At 27.7% G+C, this 22,148-nt stretch overlaps 1 protein-coding gene across 1 annotated transcript in view; it reads right to left on the bottom strand.

The window, feature by feature from the left end:
• Positions 1-22,148, bottom strand: part of LOC100210041 (nuclear receptor-binding protein) — a 66,763-nt gene that overhangs the window by 11,797 nt on the left and 32,818 nt on the right. The window contains exons 7-9 of the mRNA XM_065816754.1: positions 19,661-19,755; positions 18,441-18,521; positions 8,147-8,194 (exon numbers count right to left, since the gene is read on the bottom strand). Of these exons, the coding sequence (XP_065672826.1) occupies positions 8,147-8,194; positions 18,441-18,521; positions 19,661-19,755 (224 nt within the window). The remainder of the gene's footprint in view (positions 1-8,146; positions 8,195-18,440; positions 18,522-19,660; positions 19,756-22,148) is intronic.

Below are 22,148 nucleotides of genomic sequence, written 5' to 3'. Positions count from 1 at the left end.
TATTTACAACTCTTTAAGATGTAACAACACCTCTATTTGGGATGCTACAAAATCATACAGTCATTTACTAATGCTTAAGTTGTACTTTTATCAGTACAATAACAATGTTCGAACAAATGTGACTATTTTTAGCCCATATTAAGTTATGCTGGAACATCCTTAACACAAAGAATCTAAAATTATCAAGGACAATGTTGAATGGGTAGATAATTAAAATCAATTTTAATGCTGATAAAATAACTATACCTCCTACAAATTCTCCATCTTCCACTAGCACTGGTCGACTACTAATTACTGACTTTTAAGAATGTTTGACAAGAACTAAGTATCAACGTGTTATTAACCTCCAAAATCAATGTGTTAGTAACCTCCAAAAAGGTTTCTCGTCAAATGAGTAATTACTTGCTTCAAAACTTTCACTAAATAAAGAAAAGCAGAAAAGTCTAAAGCAATCAACAAAATATATCTAAATAAGAATGTAGAGTTGTACTCTGGAAATGAAGCATTGTTGTTAATGCTAGATTTAAATATGACCAAGGCTACATTTTAACAACAAAGAAATGCTGCAATTGCAAAACAGTGAAACTTGTATATGTACTTTGCATACTTGAACCTTGCATATAACAGTATAAAATTATCAAAACTTTTATACTAACCTAACGATATGATTCTTAATGACTATACTGTAAGCATATCACTCCAAAATTTATGAGGTCAAACAATACAAAAACTTTGCTGTAAAATTTCAAAAAAGATATACATATTAAAAAAAAGTCTGAACTGGTATCTTTTTATAAAAAAGTAGATTTTGATAGCTCTACTGATCAAAACATATATAAAAAAAATCTGTATTATTAGTTTTCATGCTTTGAAATAAAAAATTGTTTCTAATATGCTTCACTCCACTTCAGATTGCCAATTATGTTAGAAGCCTAATCATTATTTATAGAGACTCAAAAACTTTGTCTGCTTTATATTGTTTAACTTTAATGTTAAAACTTGTCTACTTTATATTGTTTAACTTTAATGTTAAAAAAAGAAAAAGCTCATTTACTACTCATCAAAGGAACTATTTGAAAAGATAAGATCTCTAACCTTGTAGAAACAAGTGTTGAGTTATCTAATGCTAAGTCTATTTCTATAACCTTGTAGACACATGTGCTGAAGATCAAAAAATGATTATACAATCAATGAATATATATTTCTGAACTGGTTGTTACAATCACGGAAGTTTACATATAGTACATGTACTAATCTCAAGTAAAAACCTTGCAAGTAAGAGCTAATAAATATACTGTTAATGTTAATAGTAATATTAATCGTCCACAGCAGTAAAAAAATGAACATTAAAAGTTGTAGATATAAAATATAAAAAATGATAAAAATAATTAAAAAAAAATAATATTAATAATAATAAAAGTGGTAGTAATATCAACAATAACAATAAAAATGATAACAATAAAAATAAAAGTAAAATTAATTGCAATAATCATAACAAAAATAATAGTAATTTAGTATTAGTCACATACATACACACTAGGGTGTCCCAAAAAACAACATTTTTGAAAAATATATGCAGAGACCCCCTTAATGTGTTCTATCTAATACAAAAACACTAGATTTAAAATTTTTTTGAATAAAAAATATTATAAGGGGTCTCTCAAAACCCTTGAATATTTAATGGGTCCCTATATTTTCAAAAAAAAAGTTTTTTAAAAGTATGTCAACCTGGTACTCAAATGAAGCAAAATTATATAAAAATTTCAAAAAGAATATTTAATTTGGAAAAATTTTAACTTATTTATCAAAATTGTCATAAAAATACATAAAAAATGCTTTTTTTTGTTTTTTGTTAAAAAACATAATTTTTTATGTAATAAAACCAAAAATAAAAATTCTATATTTGAAATCTATATTATTTTTGAAATTTTTATATAATTTCGCTTCATTTGAGTACTAGGTTGACATATTTTTGAAAATTTTTTTTTTTGAAAATATTAGGGACCCATTAAATATTCGAGGGTCTTGAGGGACCCCTTAAAATATTTTTTATTCAAAAAAATTTTAAATCTAGTGTTTTTGTATTGGATAGAACACATTAAGGGGGTCTCTGCATATATTTTTCAAAAATGTTGTTTTTTGGGACACCCTAATACACACATATATAGACATATGCAAATACATATATACAATTACACATTCACACTTACATTAACAAATACAAATAAACACATATACTTATATCCCCTTTATTGTATACATACATAATATTCACACATAGATATAGATTCATATATACATACACACATATTAATGTATATACACACATACATATATATACATATACATAAACACATACATACATACGCATATACAAACATAAATACATACACACATATACACATACAAACATAAATACATACACACATACACATATATATGCATACATTTACATACAAATATATAAGTACACACATACATCGAAGATAGTATTGGTTATTTACATTTTTGGGAAAGAAATTGTTGAAGGTAAGAGGTAGGTTTTTGTGTAGGTGATTCCAGACAAACTGGCAATTCAAGAATTGAACAAGATCACATAGTTTAAGGATCTTAGAAGTAAGATAAAGCACATTAGAATTGAATTTATTATTCTGAAAATTTTTAAAGATTTATTTTGAAGATGTGCTATCCTTAAAACTGCCTAATGTTAAGATTGTCCCCATATTTGACAAGCATATCATATATGTGAGCCAAAAATGGCAGATATATATTTAATAGTGTTTACAGATTGACATAATGACAAAATTTAGCCAGCATTCCATTTGATCTGTTTAATTTTATAGCTCAGTTCTTAAGATGGGATACAAACGATTGGTTGGAATCAATTATAATTCCAAGATATTCGATTGAGTTTACAGGAATGATTTTCTGGCCACCTGATCTAAAGATGAAGTTTTTATTGATTTTTGTTTTATACAAAAGGAATTTTTGCAACAAATGGGACTTAGTGTTGACTATCTAAAATGTGGCAGATTCAAATGAGGCTGATAGTGCTTGAAAAGGCTTCTCAAATAAAGATTAATTTGCTAAAATAACACAAATAAACAAACAAACAACTAATTATAAAGTTAAACATAAATCTAACTTGTATATTAAGTGGATTTTGAATCAATATTAGCAAGTTTTGATTACTAAGTATGGATACTGCAAAGTTCTTTTCAAGGTTGTATGACTTAAATGCTTTACAGCCTTCAGACGATCTTAGTTCATGCATCAGAAGTAATAGAAAGTCTATTTTTTGCCAATAGGTCTGCATTAGTGAAGAAGCTAAAGAAATTAGAAATGGGTTTAAAAATTATAGGGAAAATAATTCCTATAAAAATTCAAGAATGAAGACAAATAAAGATGTTAAAAATGACTTTTATGTTCACCTGAGTTACTTCAACCTAGAAAAAAAAAATTCTCTTTATATCAAAAATAAACAAACTTTTTTTTCAATAAAAAAAAATTTTCCTCTATGCTGAACTTTTTTGTTTATAAGAACTCTATTATCTAAAATGAATGGTATTCTTTCTTTAATGCTTTTTTATTTTTTTAGATTTTTTAAACAAATTTAAAGAAAAAAACTTGCTATAAAATTTTGTGAGGTTTCAGCAATAAATATGAATTTTGTTTTTTATGATTTGTATAATTAAATTATAACAATTGCAATAACAAAAACCACTAAAATAATTTTGAAAATATTTATTCAAAATTGCTGAAAATTTGCGCTATGATGTAAAAGATAGATAACGGAAGAAGAATATAAATCTTTAAAAAAGGGTTAATTATGGTCAGGGGGAAGAGAAATTTTTTTTGTAAAAAAAATGTAATAAAAAAGTAAATTTTGAAGTAATTCATTTTTATCTATCTAAATTCTTTCCTCAATAAGTAAATAAAGTTGATGTTTAGTAAACCCTACATTTAATTTATACCTAAGTGTAAGAAAAATGATATTAACTTTTGCATGCATAAATATATATATATATATATATACAATATATATATATATATATATATATATATATATATATATATATATATATATATATATATATATATACATTAAAACACTTTGTTCAGGAAAAACTCTCAAAACATAAAAATTAAAGGTACTTATGCCTTAGCTTTTATGTTGCTAATTTTTTTTAAAAAATGAGCCTTTTAAAATCACATTTTTTCAAAATAGGGCAAGTTAAGGCAGCTAAGTTTTTTAATTTCTTATAGAATGATACAAACTCTCTTTAAATAAAGAATTAGCTTCATGAAGGAAGCCTAAGGTAAAAAGTCCTAGCTCTATAAACTTGTTAAAATTGCATTTTTTATAAGATGTATAAATCCATATTTCAAATATTTTATTAAATTAAGAGAAAAGCATCTATTATCTTTGTATATAATGAAAATTAAAATGAAAGGTTTTGTATTTAGGGAGAAAATTAAGTTTTAATAATGATAAAATTTTTATGATAGAAAAAGCTGTTTTCAGTCACTTTTAAACATAAATTAACGTTTAAATCTATTAATTTAGTACTTAATTTTATATGATAAAATCATAAGAAACTGTGGAAAATAGTTAGCTAATAACATTATTTAAATTACGCTACCCAAAAAACTGTATTTTGGCCAGATTTTAAGTGTTTTTAAATCACTGTGCACTGTGAACTAGTAAAATTGTCATCTAAAGTTTATGAGGTGACTCTGAATATGCAAATCACTTGACCCAGGTAATGCAATACCGAAGATCTTTTATTGATATGATTATTTAAAAAAGTATTTAATAAAAATAAATGAAAACAAAACAAAAAAAAAATTTATTAATACATTTTTATTTAATCATCCAATTAAGTAATTATACATCATAAAATTATAACTAGATATTGGTTGCTGCTAGTTGTTAAATATATTAAATATATCAATATATTAATCAAATCAAAACTAAATACAATTTAATGTAAATTGTTAAAGTTAAACTTTAAAGATATAAATAATAAAATTTAATATACATAAAAGTATAACTATGAACAAGAAAGTATAACTGTGAACATAAAAGTATCACCATTAAGATAAAAGTATCACCGTGCAAATAAAAGTATCACCGTGCAAAGAAAAGTATCACCGTGTACATAAACTTTTTTTTGTTTTAAATATTTCTGCTTTGGAGCATGGATGTATTAAAAACATTTTAATACATCCATGCTTTATTCAATTTTGTAAATATTAAAAATTTATTAAAGTAAATATTAAACCTTAACAACATTTTAAGCTATGAAATAATGAAAAGGTTTAATAAAAGTTACATTATTTCATAGCATATTGAATGGTTGATAAGCTTTAATACTAATTTTATGAAATACAATATAAATATAGCAAAAAAATTCTGAATGTTTTTTAATGTTTATAAAAAACATTAGAAAAAGTAAATATACTAATGTCATGAGTTTTTCGCTGCTAATGCTGAAAACTGATAACATTAGGCTTGCAAAGCAGTTTTATTCTATGACAGCTCTTTCATATATAACAAAAAATATTTTTAAACAATTGTTTTTAGAAAATCTTTTTTAAACCAAATTAGAAATTGGCTTTAAGAAATTCTGAAGTTTCTTTATTAATTTCATAGTATTTTTTTGTGGAAACTCATAACTATTGATGATAATTTATTTCCAATTCAATAATTAAATAATCAAATTTTGTGTGCAAAATATTTTTGTTGTTGTTGACAAATATAATAAAATAAAGAACAAACATCAGTTTTTTCTGCGACTTTTTTTATCTTTTCATTTATGCATGATTTTTAAGAATATATTTGTTCAAACATTTATATAAACATACAGCCCTCGAAATTAAGACCCATCTTGAAGTGGGTAAGCATAAAATCTCTATATATACCCCAAAATATATATATATATATATATATATATATATATATATATATATATATATATATATATATATATATATATATATATATATATATATATATATACAGGACTGTGTATAAGTTTTATACAACTTACATTTTTCTAAAAAACACGGAAAATTCTTCTCTAATATTTAAGTTTGTAGTTCTAAATTATAAACTTATTAAATACATGTATTTCACACAAAATATGGAACAATTACAAACTTTTTAATGTCAAAGTTCATAAAAAACTCTTATTATTTACTATGTCCTCCTTTTGCCTCAATCCCAGCCATAATTTGACGGGGAATAGATTCATATAAATTAGTTATAAAATACTGGGGTATGTTGTGCCATTCTTTTTGAAGTACTTCAAAACATTCTTCAACATTTCGGGGAGCATGTTTGACCTTCTTTCTGTCCAGGTAATCCCAAATATGCTCAATTATATTCAAAACTGGACTCTGGTTCATCAATTCCAGTACTCCTTCCTCTGCCATTTCAATTAAATAATTTTTTGCCACTCTGGAGCAATGTTTTGGGTCATTGTCCTGCTGCAGAATAAAATTATGACCTATTAGTCTCATTCCGGATGATACAGCATGGTGCCTTAGGATATCCACATAACATTACCCGGTGAGTCGCCCCCTATTTTGATCAAATCACCTACTCCAGATAAAGATAAACTGCCCCAAACTTGTAAAGAGTCTCCTCTGTGTTTAATAGTAGGGTTTAAACACTCGGGCTAATAGGCTTCTTTAATTTTTTTTCAAACATATTGGCGTCCTTTTGTTCCAAAAATTGCGAATTTGGACTCATCGGTGTACCTGATTTAAGTAGTTGTTGTCGAATAAAAGAAGAGCTTTTTTCCCAGTTGCTGTGTTAATGTCTTTTGCCAGCTTCGTTGATGCTTTTTTTGTATTTCTTAAAGATAGGGTTTCTAAACATTTATTGTCATCTTTTGTTAGCTTAGGAGGTCTACCACTTTTCTTTCTATCTTCAAGGGAGCCAGTTTCTCTAAACTTTTTAATGACTTCTGTAATAGCATTCTTCGAATATCCTGTTTTGGATGTAGTTGTCATGACACATCGTTTTAATAAATAAACAAACAAATCCAGCATGTTTCCTCATCAATTTTGTTATTCACAGTACTGTATATATATATATATATATATATATATATATATATATATATATATATATATATATATATATATATATATATATATATATATATATATATATATATATAATGGAGCAGGACTTTTGCTACAGTGAAAGCAACATATTTGTTGAGAAAAACTCTGCTGTAAAAACCCCATATGGATAAGGATAAGCTTATACACCTTAGATGATAATCTTCCTAGTATCACAATAAAAATACTCAGTTCCATTCTGCATTCAGTTATTAGATATTGCTCTAATTCTTTTGTAATGTCATATTTTAGTAAGAAGGTATATTATATAAACCTGTTTAAACCACACAAATGTGGAACTGAGGGCATAAAATGTACATTAAATTTTGCAAACTGTTGATTTTAATAAAACAGTTTTACAGACAAAGAAGAAAAAAAGTAGAAATTTCTATTTTTATTTTTACCTTTTAATAAATGATAAATGATAAATATCAAGTGAAATGATAAATATCTAGAGATATGTAGATATACGTAGTGATACCTAAATTTACAATATATATGATCTAAAGCATGTAAAATGAAACCAAGTAGTAAAACTTGATGTTAATTTAATAACTTAAAAAACACTATTTTCTAAATACTAAAAAATATCATTCAACTGCTTTCTGAATTGGATATCTAACTTTTATGCTTTACCTTGCAGCAATTATGTTCATGGTTTAAAATGCACTATTTGTTTAAATTTCAAAGGTTTTTCATGTTTATACTCACAATATTTTTGTTCATGGTTTAAAATGCACTATTTGTTTATATTTCAAAGGTTTGTCAAGTTTATACTCACAATATTTTTGAGAGTTATATATTTGTCATGTTTATACTCACAATGTTTTGGTGAGTTTTGTCAATAAAGAAATTTCATGTTTATACTTACAATGTTTTGGAGAGTTAAATAAAGAAGCCAATCAATGATCAAAAACAAAAAAAAAAGTTCTATCCTCAATATGACCTCAATATAAAAGAATGACATAACTTTGAACATATAAAAAAGCAACTATAAACTAAAATTAATCACCTTTTCCAAATTCATCTGATGACAAAGCTGAAAAAAGAGATTCACCATCTGTAAGAAAATTGGAAATAAACTCACATTATTAACTTTCTGAACAGACAACAACAATAAGTAATTTAAAAATTATAGCAAAATAAAAGCTATTAAAGAACCATTTTTTACTTTATTCAAGTTAAATTGAAATTATATTGTATATATGATTAAAAGCTTCTTTTATGCCACACACACACACACACACACACACACACACACACACACACACACACACACACACACACACACACACACACACACACACACACACACAGTGTGTGTGTGTGTGTGGCAGTGGCGTTCATAACTTGTGACACTCTTTAAGCTATTAAAAATGAATCGAAAATGTAAATAACTTAAAACTTTCCAGAAATGTAAAATACTGTCATATAATTTAGCATGTAAATGTTACAACTTTAGCATCCCGGGATTCCGGATGTGTAACTTATTTATCCAGGGATTTCCTGGCATTATTTTTAATATAAAAACAAGTGGTTTCTGACGAATTTATCTTAGCACGCTAATCTATATTACTATTTAAAATAAAATATTGTTTTAAAAAACATAAGCAACCAATTGATTTGTCACTTAATTGTGAACGAATTTTTCCCATAAATAGACCAGCGGCAGAAAAAGCTCTTTCTGATTCAATTGATGTCAGCTTGATGGTCATTAATTAGGAGTATATTCTTTCTAAACTTTTGCTACGTTTTCCAGTTGCCTCAAAACGTTTGATTTCTTTTGTGAGCTTTTTTAAATTGTTAATATCTTCTTGAGTTGCTTTTTCTACTTGTTTGACATTACAAATAGTCGCATCCAATTTTTGTTCAAGTGTCAAAATACTTTTGCCTAATAATTTTGGAGCAACAGGTTGAGGTATTGACAGGTCAGAAACCATGCTTTTATTATCACGACTCACTTCAACTACTGTTATGTTATATGCGGCTATGTGTTATCAAACCTGGCCTCGGCCATAGCCATGGTTGCTTACTAATTTCTGCGTTCTACAATTCTCTACTGCACAGATTGAAGCAATTTATTAGCTACCAAATTTTTTTTCTCCGCCAAATCATCCAAAATGAATATCATTACACCTGTGTCAAGTAGAGTATAATTATTTCTACCAAGTCTTTCTATTCCAATTTTTATCGCTTGCAGAGAAATTGTTATGGCATTCATAATCGCATTCTCATCTTCGGAGATATTCAGAACTTTTTTTAAATTGATCATTGCTTTTAGTACACATGTTTTTACTTTAAGGAATCTTTCTAACATTGCAACAAGACTATTCCACCTTGTTTTGACATCTAATATCAGCTTCAGTTCTTTATGAAACATAGATTTTACGTAGATTTGCAAAATCATCATTTTTAAGAGATGATTTGCGGAACATTTGAACCACTTTTTGAACCTTCCGAATTGTTAAGGCTATATTTACGCTATTTTGTAAATCATCAATAAACGTAACACCTGTTGAGCTGTATGACTCATCATTACAGTCAAAGACATCATCAAACTCATCGTAATCACTCAAACTTTCATCGGAATCTTGCAACTGCGATTCAATATATTTTGCTGAAGAGTCTGACTTTTTGTAAAGAACATCACATATTGTCAAATGAAGTCCGTGGGCATAACACAGCTGATGTTCAATATCACTTAGCCATCCGAATTTTTTCATTACAGATGCTCCGTCAGTGACACTAGCTATGATGTGCTTTTTAATTGATAAATTAAAATCTGACAGTTTATTTTCAACCAGATGGACAATTTTCTGCAGGAAGTGATCCAGCTATTGGAGTCAATCCCAGGTTCCAAAACTTTGTTAATAAGTGTAAATTCACATTTAAATAACATCGATTTTTTAATGATGTACACTACCGTGCAAAAGTCTCCGCTCATGTGTAATATTTGCAAGGAACAGTAAATGCAATACATTTTAGGATGATTTTAAATATATAAAAAGAATAAAATGTTAATATAAAAAGTTGATGAGGCCAAATCATAATTTTGCATACTTTTTCCTTTTCTTTTTGTTTCAAATAATTTTGTTTACCTTTGTTTTGTTGAGTTCTGCTGCTAAAAACATGGCAGAAATTTTTCTATATGAATAACCTTTTTCACGTAAAATACATATAAAGTTCTTCAGTATTCTTTATTAAATTTAAAACTGCACAAAAGTTTTAACTAAAGTTTTATATTTTTTGTAAGCTTAGGTTTGACAGTAGCATGATACTTTCCGGCATGGTAAGAATGTTTTCAGTAATTTTAATTGGTTGCTTTTAATAGACTTATGTTTATATTTATACTTGAAAATGGCATTAGTGTGCGCATTTAATGTCTTGAATTTAATAAAGAATTTGAGAAATGGTGAAAGTAAAGAAAGAATATTGTGAAGAACTTCGTGGCAAAATATGTATTTTACGTGAAGAAGGTTATTCATATAGAAAAATTGCTTCCAGGTTAAAAATATCCGAATCAGGTGTGAGATATGCTCTACAACGATTGCATGATATTGGTTCCAACAGTGACAGATCACGTTCTGGAAGACCAAGAGTTACATCACGGCAAGAAGATACGTTTATTGTTGTGTCAAGCAAAAGAAATAGAAAAATTCTAGCCACAACTTTAACAGCAGAACTCAACAAAACAAGGGTAAAGCCAGTATCAACTGATACTGTAAAAAGAAGACTAAGATCAGTCAACTTAATTGGACGCGTTGCTGCACGTAAACCTTTGTTGAGGGCAGTAAATAAGAAGAAAAGATTGGAATGGGCAAAAATGCATAAAAATTGGGGATTAGAAGATTGGAAGAAAGTTCTATGGACAGACGAGAGTAGGTTCGAACTTTTTGGTACCCGACGTCGCGTGCATGTTAGGCGTTTACCTAATGAAAGAGTGCTTCCTCAATGTATACAAAGTACTGTAAAACATGGAGGTGGTAATATTATGCTTTGGGGATGTTTTGGCAATGGGTTAACTGGAGATTTAGTTAAAATCACATCTACCATGGATAAACACATGTACCATAATATTTCAGCAAATGCTATGGGAACGTTTGCAAAAAGCTTGGAATGAGATAACAGCGGAAACCATGAATAAATTATTAGCCCGAATGCCAAGATTATGTGCTGCTGTTATACGCTCCAAGGGGTCTCATATTGATGAAAATAAAATTTAACATTTACAACTTTGTATATTAACATTTTATTGATTTTATATATTTAAAATCATCCTAAAATGTATTGTATTTACTGTCTAATTCATTGTTTAATAAACAATTAAAAATAAACGCAATTTTCTTGCAAACTTTTGTTACTTTATTGAAATATTACAAATGAGAGGAGACTTTAGCACGGTAGTGTATATTCGTCTAACGATAAAGAAAATCGCGACCCGTTAGATATTTCTTTTGTTATCTCTAAAACCACAGTTTGTTTAGCTAAATCATACTGTTTTTTTATCATACTTATAACATGGGATGGATTTTTTGGTAATAACATGCATTTTTCAGACAATGATTTTCTAATAAATTCACTTTTTGTTATGGGATTTATTTAGAAGCTATCCACCGTTGGTAGCTTTGACAAAATTTCCTCAATAGTCTGCTGTTTAACTAACAATGTGATTTTCTTTTGCACAATTTTAATTTCCGAACCAGTATCTTCATGTTGACGCATCATACTTAAATCCAAATCTTTATGTGTGTTTTTGCAGATTGCAGATTTGCTAGATTTTTCTTTATAAAAATACTGCCATGCTTTCGATCCATTTACAATTGACATGGTATAACTAAATTGAATCGTAAAACAACTCAAGGTAAAGTCTATGTCTTTATATGTCTTTGTTTGCCATTTTTTAAATACAAAAATTATTAAATATTTTAATACAGAAAAAGTTTAACTTTTCAATAATTTAGAAGTTTAAAAATTAAACTTACTGTTTTTGACGCAAGAAGTCTTCTTTATATTTTACTCATATTTTATAATAACGAGAAAAAGAAATTATCGCATTGCAAATTGCAATGGATTCCTTGAGTTAGTTTAAGATAGTTTCAACAATATTTCTCGTTGTTCTAGGTTTTAATATAAGATATGAACACATAAAAATGAAACTAAATGCAATAATATTTTTCTTATTTTCGGTCGAATTAGTTCAAACAGTTATCATATGTAAAATTAAAAAAAAATTATGTTCCGGGATAAAACAGTAATATCCCGGGAAATCCCGCTGCCACTTTTATCCCTGGGATCCCGTTTGAGAAACCCTAGTTACAACATTAAAGTCAAACAAAACAACTTTGTCAGACTTAATGCAGCAAACAGCATGTTAAAAACAAAAATCATTTAGTGCGTGTATTTAGAACATATTGATGTTTTTATATGCTGGTTTCATAGTTTTTACTAGAAGTTTTATAATCACTTCTATGTTCTTTTATGATTTTAACAAAAAATCCAATGTTTAAAAACAACAAATAAAACAGCATAATCAATGATGTAAGAAAAAAAGTATAAATGATCATTAAAAACCATGTTTATTATGTTAAAAAAATGCACTATAGCATTATCAAAGTTCTTAATTATGGATATACGATACAATTTTTAATGCTAGACAACTGTAAATATGTGTCAAAACACATTTATACAACTCTTACAACTTTAAAACCATGCTATGGTATGATAAAATGATTTCTTCTAACAAATTTTTAGCTTTCAAGTATTTTTAAATAGTTAAAAAAAAGAGTTAAGAAGTTTAGTATGTGTTTTCATAACTTTTTTGCTTTTTTGTTTCACTATTTCTTGCGTAATAGCCCATATATATATACATATACATTTTTTTTTTTTTTTTTTTTTGTTATTCGCCTCCTCAAGGCCAAGAAGGCCACTACAGATGAGGAGGCTACTTAATAGTGGTTATAACCCTCTCTCAACTCTATAACTCCGAAACACAAACCTCGACGAACAAGGCCGCTGCGCGGATGAACAAGTTGAGCGCGGTACTACCAGGGACGTGGTGGGGATCGAACTCGGAACCTCTCGCTTATGAGGCGAGCGCTTTACCACTACACCACTACCGCATTACCACTACTACATACATATATATATATATATATATATATATATATATATATATATATATATATATATATATATATATATATATATATATATATATATATATATATATATATATATATATATAGATCTATAGTTTGTTGTCTTTGGGAAGAGCGGAAGGAAAAAAGTGATTCCTACGCCAACACATATGTTACTTTTAATTACTTTTGACTTTCGTCCAACATTTGCGTGTTGTCAGAAAGTAAAAACCATTAATTTAATTACAAATTAATCGTTTTTTAAAAAAGCCGCAAAAACGCAAATTTAATTGACCAGAATATTTTTGAAACATTCTGAATGTTTTTAACAATATAAACAATGTTTTTATTTTTATTTTTTTTAGTAAAATGTTTTTATTTTTATATTTTTTACTATAAATCATGCGCGGAGTGTTGCTACATCGACTATCTTATAGCCTGACTCGCAAGGGAGTGCTGCTACATCGACTGACAAATAGCCTGACTCGCAAGGGAGTGCTGCTACATCGACTGACAAATAGCCTGACCCGCAAGGGAGTGCTGCTACATCTACTATCTTATAGTTATTGGTTCCCTCAAAAAGTGAGATTGGACATATAACCAAAATTAAATTGGACAAAATTAATAATATTCTTAGAAATAAATTAAATTTGCAACAGTGGAAAAATACCACTGATGTTATAAATTGGTTCTCCATGATCGAAAATAAAAATGACTGCACATTTATTCAATTTGACATTAATGATTTTTACCCCTCAATAACCACAGATTTTTAGATAAGACTATTGAATTTGCAAAAAGACACACAGCTATTCCTGATGACACAATCCGTATAATAAAACATTGTAGAAAAACCTTACTTTATTTTAATAAGGAAACTTGGAAAAAGAAAAACATACATGACTGCTTTGATGTAACAATGGGCAGTTGTGACGGAGCAGAAATTTGTGAATTTGTTGGACTATATTTTCTTGATGTCACATTTAACCTCTCTGAAAATTCATATAAGCCTTTCAAAAAACCAAACGATGAACTATTATATATTAACATTAACTCTAACCATCCACCCCAAGTTCTAAAACAAATCCCGATTTCAATTAATAACAGACTAAACCAAAACTCCTCAAATGAAAATGTATTCAATTCCTCTAAACAAATATTTGAAGATGCCCTAAAAAAAAGTGGTTTTGAAAATTTTGAACTAAAATTTGACCCTGAAAAAAAGAATACAAAAAAACGAAATAGAACTAGAAATCTAATTTGGTTCAACCCCCCATATAGCAAAAATGTTTCTACTAACATAGGAAAAGTGTTTTTAAAATTGGTCGATAAGCATTTCGCGCGATCTAATAAATTACATAAAATTTTTAATCGAAATACAATTAAAGTTAGCTACAGTTGCACAAAAAATATGGAAAGAATTATAAAAGGTCACAATAAGGCTTTGTTACACAAAAAAGAAATCCTAAATGAAAAAACTACAGAAAATTGTAATTGTAAACAAAAAATCAATTGTCCAATGTTTATCAAAAAATGTGGTATATAAATGTGTTGTTTCCTCTAAGAATGTACCTGATAAACAATATATTGGCATAACAGAGGGTGAATGGAAAAAAATGGAAAAATTCCACAAATGTGTGAAAATTTACAGTAGTTAAGACATTTGCAACTTCCTGTAATTTAATTTTTGGTATAAATTGAAGTTTTATTAATTTGATCACCCATTTCTGATGAATCTTTGTTGATGAAACACAGTGTTAAATGGAAAAAATTTTTGTTAAGTGATTTTCTACTACTAATATAATTGCTCTGTTCTTTTAAGAACATTGAGCACTCTATTGTGTAGAATACTTTTTAAAGTTGTTTAAATATATATATATATATATATATATATATATATATATATATATATATATATATATATATATATATATATATATATATATATATATATGTTAAGGTGATTCGTGTTGTAATAGAAAAATATATTCTCCTCAAGGTTGCCTGAATTTATCACCTAGGATCATGTGTACCAAAAATTAGACTAATAGAAGCAATTTTAGAGGTTGCCATGTTTTATAAGATAAATTAACCAAGCATTAGTAATTATATGGGTATTAATATACAATAATACAGGGCTTGTGATGAAGCGAGCGCGATCGCGCTCCGCTCGTAAAACGCGCCCGTAAACGGTATTTTCAAACGTTCTAGGCGCGATAAACAAAGCTCGTTCAGCTTATAACGAGCGTATAAAATAACGCTCGTCGAATAGTTCAAGATTATTTTTTTAATTTCATAAAATATTTAAAAAAGATTTTTTATTAAAGATATTCTGTTATCAAACAACTGATATAAAATATAAAAAGCACTACGTCGTTCTCTTTTGCACTAAAGTAATGAATGAGTAGTTTAAAGTCGTTAACCGTCACTAATTTCAATAACGGAATGTGCACGTGGAAACACAATGTGAATGCGCAAAATAAGATAAGAATAGAAAATTAGAAAACCAAAAATGCGCAAATAAGATAAGAATAGAAAATTAGAAAACCATTATATGAAAATTAAAACCGTGGAGTATTTTTAATCTTGTGAAAATATCAAGTAAAATTTATTTGATTTATTGTTTGTAATATTCCACACATCGTTTATAATAAAAATAAATATTAATAATAGAGTAATTTTTAAAATTAGTTTTTGTTCATAGTATAGATTTTTTATTAACTATTATTTATTTAAACTCAAATTTAAAACGATTCTGTTGTTTAGAATGTTCGCAATTAAGGACATTCGAAAAGAAAACTAAGTAATGATGTCAATATTTATTAAATGAAAAGTTATTATTCTTATTTATTATTATTTCAAATTATTCTTGCGTTATATTTTAAAGATAACGTAACGTAATTTAAAAAAGAAATTTTAGAAAAAAATTAAACAATTAATTTGAATAAAAAATATCAAGAAATATAAAAACCATTAACCGTTAATTAAGTTAACAGAGTAACATTTTAAAATACATATATCAAAACAACGAAGCAAAACTTAGTCACTAAATTATACTTCAATACTAAATCAATAAGAAGTTGCGTTTTTGTTTGATATTATTTTTTATAACATAAATAGTTAAAAATAAAATCGCGATACAAGAAGTTTGGAAGAATAAAAATCTCTTTCGTTGAATTAGTTTCATAAGTTTCATAAGAACATAGCTAGTTCCTTGGATGATGATGAATATCAGATTCCTTCCATTTCCAACACAAGTGGTTCAACGAAAAAGAAGATGAAAGTTCTATCAAATATTATTATATAGTTTCTTCATCAGGTTAATATTTTTGATCGTAGTACACTTATTGCGGTTGGAACAGTGGCAGTAAAAGATTTATCATTGTTGTACAGCACAACCCGCAGAACCAGGCAATAAGTTAGCGAAGTGGCGACAAGCTGACAAGGTCAATTTCTCGCCTAATAATCCCCTTCTTTTGCATTGGGAAGGAAAGCTATTACCTGATTTCACTGGTGGTCAATAAAAAGTGGATAGAATTGCCATCCTTGTGACTAGTGGTGGAATGGAACAATTGCAGGGCATTTTAAAGATTGGTCGACGCACAGGTGAGCAACAGGCTGATGCTTGTATGAAGGCTCTTGAAGATTGGAAATTAAATGAACATGTTTGGGGACTGATTTTTGACATTACTTTATCTAACACTGGGTTAAACATTGGTGCCTGCACAATAATGCAGCTTATCTTAACCATAATCTTATATTTATAGCATGCAGGCACCATGTGTTTGAAGTTATGCTTTCCACCATTTTCACAACTGCATTTGGAACCAGTGGAGAATCTCAAGTGGGACATTTTTTACCATTTTCAGAAACAATTGCCAGCAATCAACAAAAAGCTGTACTCAACAAGGAATGAAGAACAACACACAATGCACATTGGATGGCCAAGGCTACATATTGTCTAGAAATATATTTTGTAATAATTTGAAATAAATCAATTTGTTTTTACTGCAAGGGAAAAAAAAAGTAATAAAAGACGTTATTCTTTTTGTAGTATTTATATATGGACAGTTTTGGAATGAAGTTAGCTGAACTTACACCATTCAATGATGCCAAGCTCCTTCAATGGATTTAAGAATATCCAAATTGTACTATTGCAACTGCTGCAGCAAAAGCCTTTCATCTCCACCTATGGTATTTTTCTGAACATTTAGTAGGATTGGCTTTCTTTGTTTACCGTGTCGAAAAAAACACCATGAAAGACATGGCAAACAACCTAAAATAGCAGCCAAGGTAGAAATGTCTCAAAAGACTTGATGCTGCCATATTTGATTGTCATAGTCCATTGTCTTCATTCATCATACAATGCACTGCAGAACTTTTCAATCTAATTATTAAGAAAAAGCTTAATAATTTTTAATGAAAAAATCTTGAGAGTGGGAAATGGATTCAACATATATTGAAATGAAGAACAAGGTTCATCAAATAAAGGTTCATCAAATAAAGGTCATTAAATAAAGGTCATCAGCACATTGCACAGAACGAAGAATAGCACTTAAAGTATTCTTTAACTCAAGCATTATGAAAGATGAAAATCAAAAGCAGTTTCTTTCTTTGATTGGTTGATTACCAAATAATTAGGAAGTCATTGTGTTGCTAAACATTTCCAATGTTATCATTTAAGTGCACAGCATGAAAACTAAACATAACTTCTTTCACATTTTTACCCTTTTATTAAAATAATTCTGTATATTTAATGTATATACTTTAGCATTGAATAAAGAAAAATTGCCTTAACTCAAACTAATGTCTCATATTAACCAAAGTTCAACTTAACAGAAAATTGCTTCATTCCTTGAGTCAAACCATTTTCCTTGGTCATTTGAAGATTCAAGTTATTGGGAATTAACTGTATATATACAATATATATTAGAATTATCACAATTTAATTATAGTTGTATGGTCAGTTTCTTGTGTTTAAATAAAACTAATATATACATCAATATATTGTAACTGTTCAAAGGAAGTGATTGCATTTAAAGAAAGAAAAAATCAAAAATAATTAGCTCTCTCAACTGTACCCAGCTCATACACTTTGAAAAGAAATAAATTAAAAAATAAAATAAAATTCAAACATCTTAATTTTATCTTTAAATTCAAAACACTTGCCATATTCTGGTGCAACAAAATGCACATATTTTCCAGGATGTTTGAATGATTTAACGTAGTTATGAATCGCATCAGGAGCCACTAGTTATAAAAAAAAGATATAATTATCACTATATACACAATAAAAAACAACTATTTCATCACATAAGTTTTTTGATTTGAATATATATATATATTTTTTGTAAAATAATTATTACTTTTACAAACTTTTAAACAATTTTGCTTCATTTGAGACCCAAAAAGACATACTTAAAATTTTTTTTAGATATACTTTTTAGGGACCAGTTTAAGCAACCCCTAAAAATATTATAGGAGTTGCTTAACTGGTATGTTTGTGTAAGTTGCAAGACAAACCTGTATTTTAAATAGAAAGGTAAGATTTTCAATAAAGCTAGAGAAACTTCCTGGTTAAATGGTGGTCATTAAGTTAAAAAGTTTGGAAAACTAAAGCAAGAAGATGACAACTGCTATTAGGCTATTTGCTGTACTGAAAGTAGTAACAAACAAATATAAAACTTGCAACAGGAGTAAATCTTCCTGTTAATGTGTACATAAATTGATCACCTGTAAGGCATATAGGAAAACCATTATGAACTGATAGATAAATAATGATTTTCTAAATCTTATTGCGTTATAATGAAGAAGATAAAAAAAGTTGTTGAAAGATCCGTAATACAGAAGAACACCTATGCTGATGCTACTAAAGTTTTTTCTAAAACAATGGGTCACAGTAAAAAACACTAATGTTGTAATTGTGATGGGCCAATTGATGAGAAAAGAGATTAAAATACTTTCGGATCACTAGTAGATAAAGTCAGCAAATACCGATTTGATAGAAAACTTCATATACAGATGCAATATTAGAAAAATGTTATTATTCTTTTGTTCCATGCAATTTTTATTTTAAGTTCAAAAATTTACAATTTAATTCAACATGTATTTGTTCAAGTTTCCTTATAAAAATATTTTGGTTATAAATACTGCAAATAAATTTTTAAAACAAAACAAAGGTAATAAATAATTAGTGCATAAGTTATAATTGTATATAAATGTAAATAAGGTGTAAATAAAGGAAATTTGAATTGTTTTTTTAAATTAAAACTAGCAAGTTTAAATTATTTTTGACATATTAGTTTTCAAATTGCAATGATGGTTGATGTTTTTGTAATCACATGGAATTGGAATGTTTAAAATTCTTTAATTGTGTGAATATTTTTCACCTGTTTCAATCTTTACAAGACCATTATGTTGAATGTGTATAGTTTCACAGTTTAAGTTACCATGGACAACTGGAGGCTCACATGTATGAAGAAAGCTAAAAATAATAATTAAATATAAATAATTAATCATTGTTACACTAATGAAAATGGTATTTAAACTATCATAACATAAAGTGCAACAGTCACACACAATTTTTTAAACAACTCACAACAAATAATAACAATATTTAGCAATATTGTTTTCAAACGGTGATAAATCTAAAAAATTTCTGTTATAAGTATGCAGAAACCAGTGATGCAAAAAATTTTGATTAAAAATCAACTGCAAAACATTTTATATTCATTTGTGGGTTACTTTTTTTTTTTTAAATCCCCTTCTTGATGTAGAAATTACTGGATTTGCACACGTCACTATGATTTTTATTCAGACTATAAGAAATTGTATATACACACATTCATATTATTTAGGTTGCAATGGTGTATAACTGTTTATACACACATTTGTATTGTTTAGGTTGCAACAGTGTTATACACACATTTGTATTGTTTAGGTTGCAACAGTGTTATAGGCTTCATATTGTGGTGCTCAATGTGATACACATCTTACAGCATGGTTTGAATTGAATTTCGAATTAGCGACTCTCTGTCGCTATTCATATGCAGATATTCCTTATCACTTTATATTTGTTGATAATCATTGTAAATGGAAAGTGTTTTAATTGGTTTGTGGCAAGATTACACTAAAAGGCGAAATAATCTTTCTAATGTGGTTTTAACACATATGCCAATGCAAATTAAACTGTTATTTTTAATTATTCTGACCTTTTGTGAACCTGACAATTCTTTGCATCTTTGGAATACATACAAACTTTTTAAGATGGAGGATTTCATTCATCACTCAGCCTACTTCTAATAGTTGAACAAGCTATTCTTTATTAAATTAAAAAGATAATTAATCAAATTGGTAAAAGGCTGGCTGATTACAATCTGCTTGTTATTAACGAGTTCATAAATATTAGTCTGGAAAATTTTGATGGAAATGTTCAATAATTAATTAAATTTAAAATTAATTAAAGAAACCAATTAAATGAGATGCTAAATGTCAATCGATTAAATGTATGTAATGCTATCTTTGCTGCACTGAATCAGCAACCAAGTGTAAAAAATGAACATTCTCAATTGCTTTTCATTGATAACCCAGCTGGAACTGGAAAATTTTTTTACATATAATTTGATTTCTGAAACCATTAATAGGGATTTTAAATCTGCTACAGCTGCAAGGACTAGCATAGCAGCAACTCTTCTTATAAATGGATTTACATTGCATGGTATATTCAAACTTCAAAAGAAAAGTCATTGATTTTGGTGGTGACTTTAGGCAAATGCTGCCTGTTGTGAAAAGAAAACAACCAACTAAAATTATATAATTTGTTCTTCCCAGTTTGAAATGGGTGCAAAAGTTTGCATTAACTGAAAATATGAGATTACATGACAAGGAGGGAGAATTTTCCCAATGGCTATTAAAACTTGGTAGTGAAACTATGTCTGTCAAAAAAGAGAATCCTTTTAAAAAATGAATTGAAATACCGCATCAGTGCATTAATAGATAAAATGACTCATTTGTTTAAAAGATATTTGGAGATGCTGAGCAAGAAGAATAATCTAAATGTGTGATTTTAACACCCACTTATGTCAATTCTTTATCAATGAATGAAGAAAAGATCAAATTGAAACTGATGACCTTGATGAAAGAAATAACTTTTCTGTTGAGTTTTTGAACAGCTCAACTCTTTCAGGCTTCCTCATAGTTTAAAATTGAAAACTGGTTGCGTAATTATGTTACTTAAAAATTTAGATCTGAAAGTTGGGTTTTGCAATCGCACTTGAATAAAAGTTAGCGCTCTTTAAAATAACTATATTGATGCAGAGGTTTTTGCAGGTGTTTCTGGTGGTAAACAGGTTTTTGTTTCTCACTTTAAGTAAGCTTCATCAGATTCTAATTTTTTTTTTCAAACATCATCAGTTTCCTGTCAAAGATCAAATGTTCGAAAAAGTTGGAAATTGTGTTTCTCAACTATTTAATCAACTATATGTATAACAACTATATGTATAATCAACTATATGTATAATCAACTATATGTATAATCAACTATATGTATAATCAACTATATGTATAATCAACTATATGTATAATCAACTATATGTATAACATATGCATGTACAACAAAAATAAGAACAATAAATAGTACTTTTCAAAATTAATAAATATCCCATTTAAGGTAGATAAAAAATGTTACAAATAATATTATTATTTCTAATGTTCTTTATATATTAACCCAAAAGAATAACATTACTTTTAAATGATCACAGTCACCTGAACAACCTTAATTTGCTAAATAAAACCATTATTAGGAGGTCCTTAAGTAAACTGGTTTAACAAATGGTATGCGTGTTTGAGAACAAGACCATTAAATTGTTTGTTTTTATA

The sequence above is a fragment of the Hydra vulgaris genome, chromosome 13 (genome assembly GCF_038396675.1).
Source record: "Hydra vulgaris chromosome 13, alternate assembly HydraT2T_AEP".
NCBI lineage: Eukaryota > Metazoa > Cnidaria > Hydrozoa > Anthoathecata > Hydridae > Hydra > Hydra vulgaris.
The sequence above is the reverse complement of the archived record's forward strand: the minus strand, read 5'-3'. Positions and strand labels throughout refer to the sequence as shown.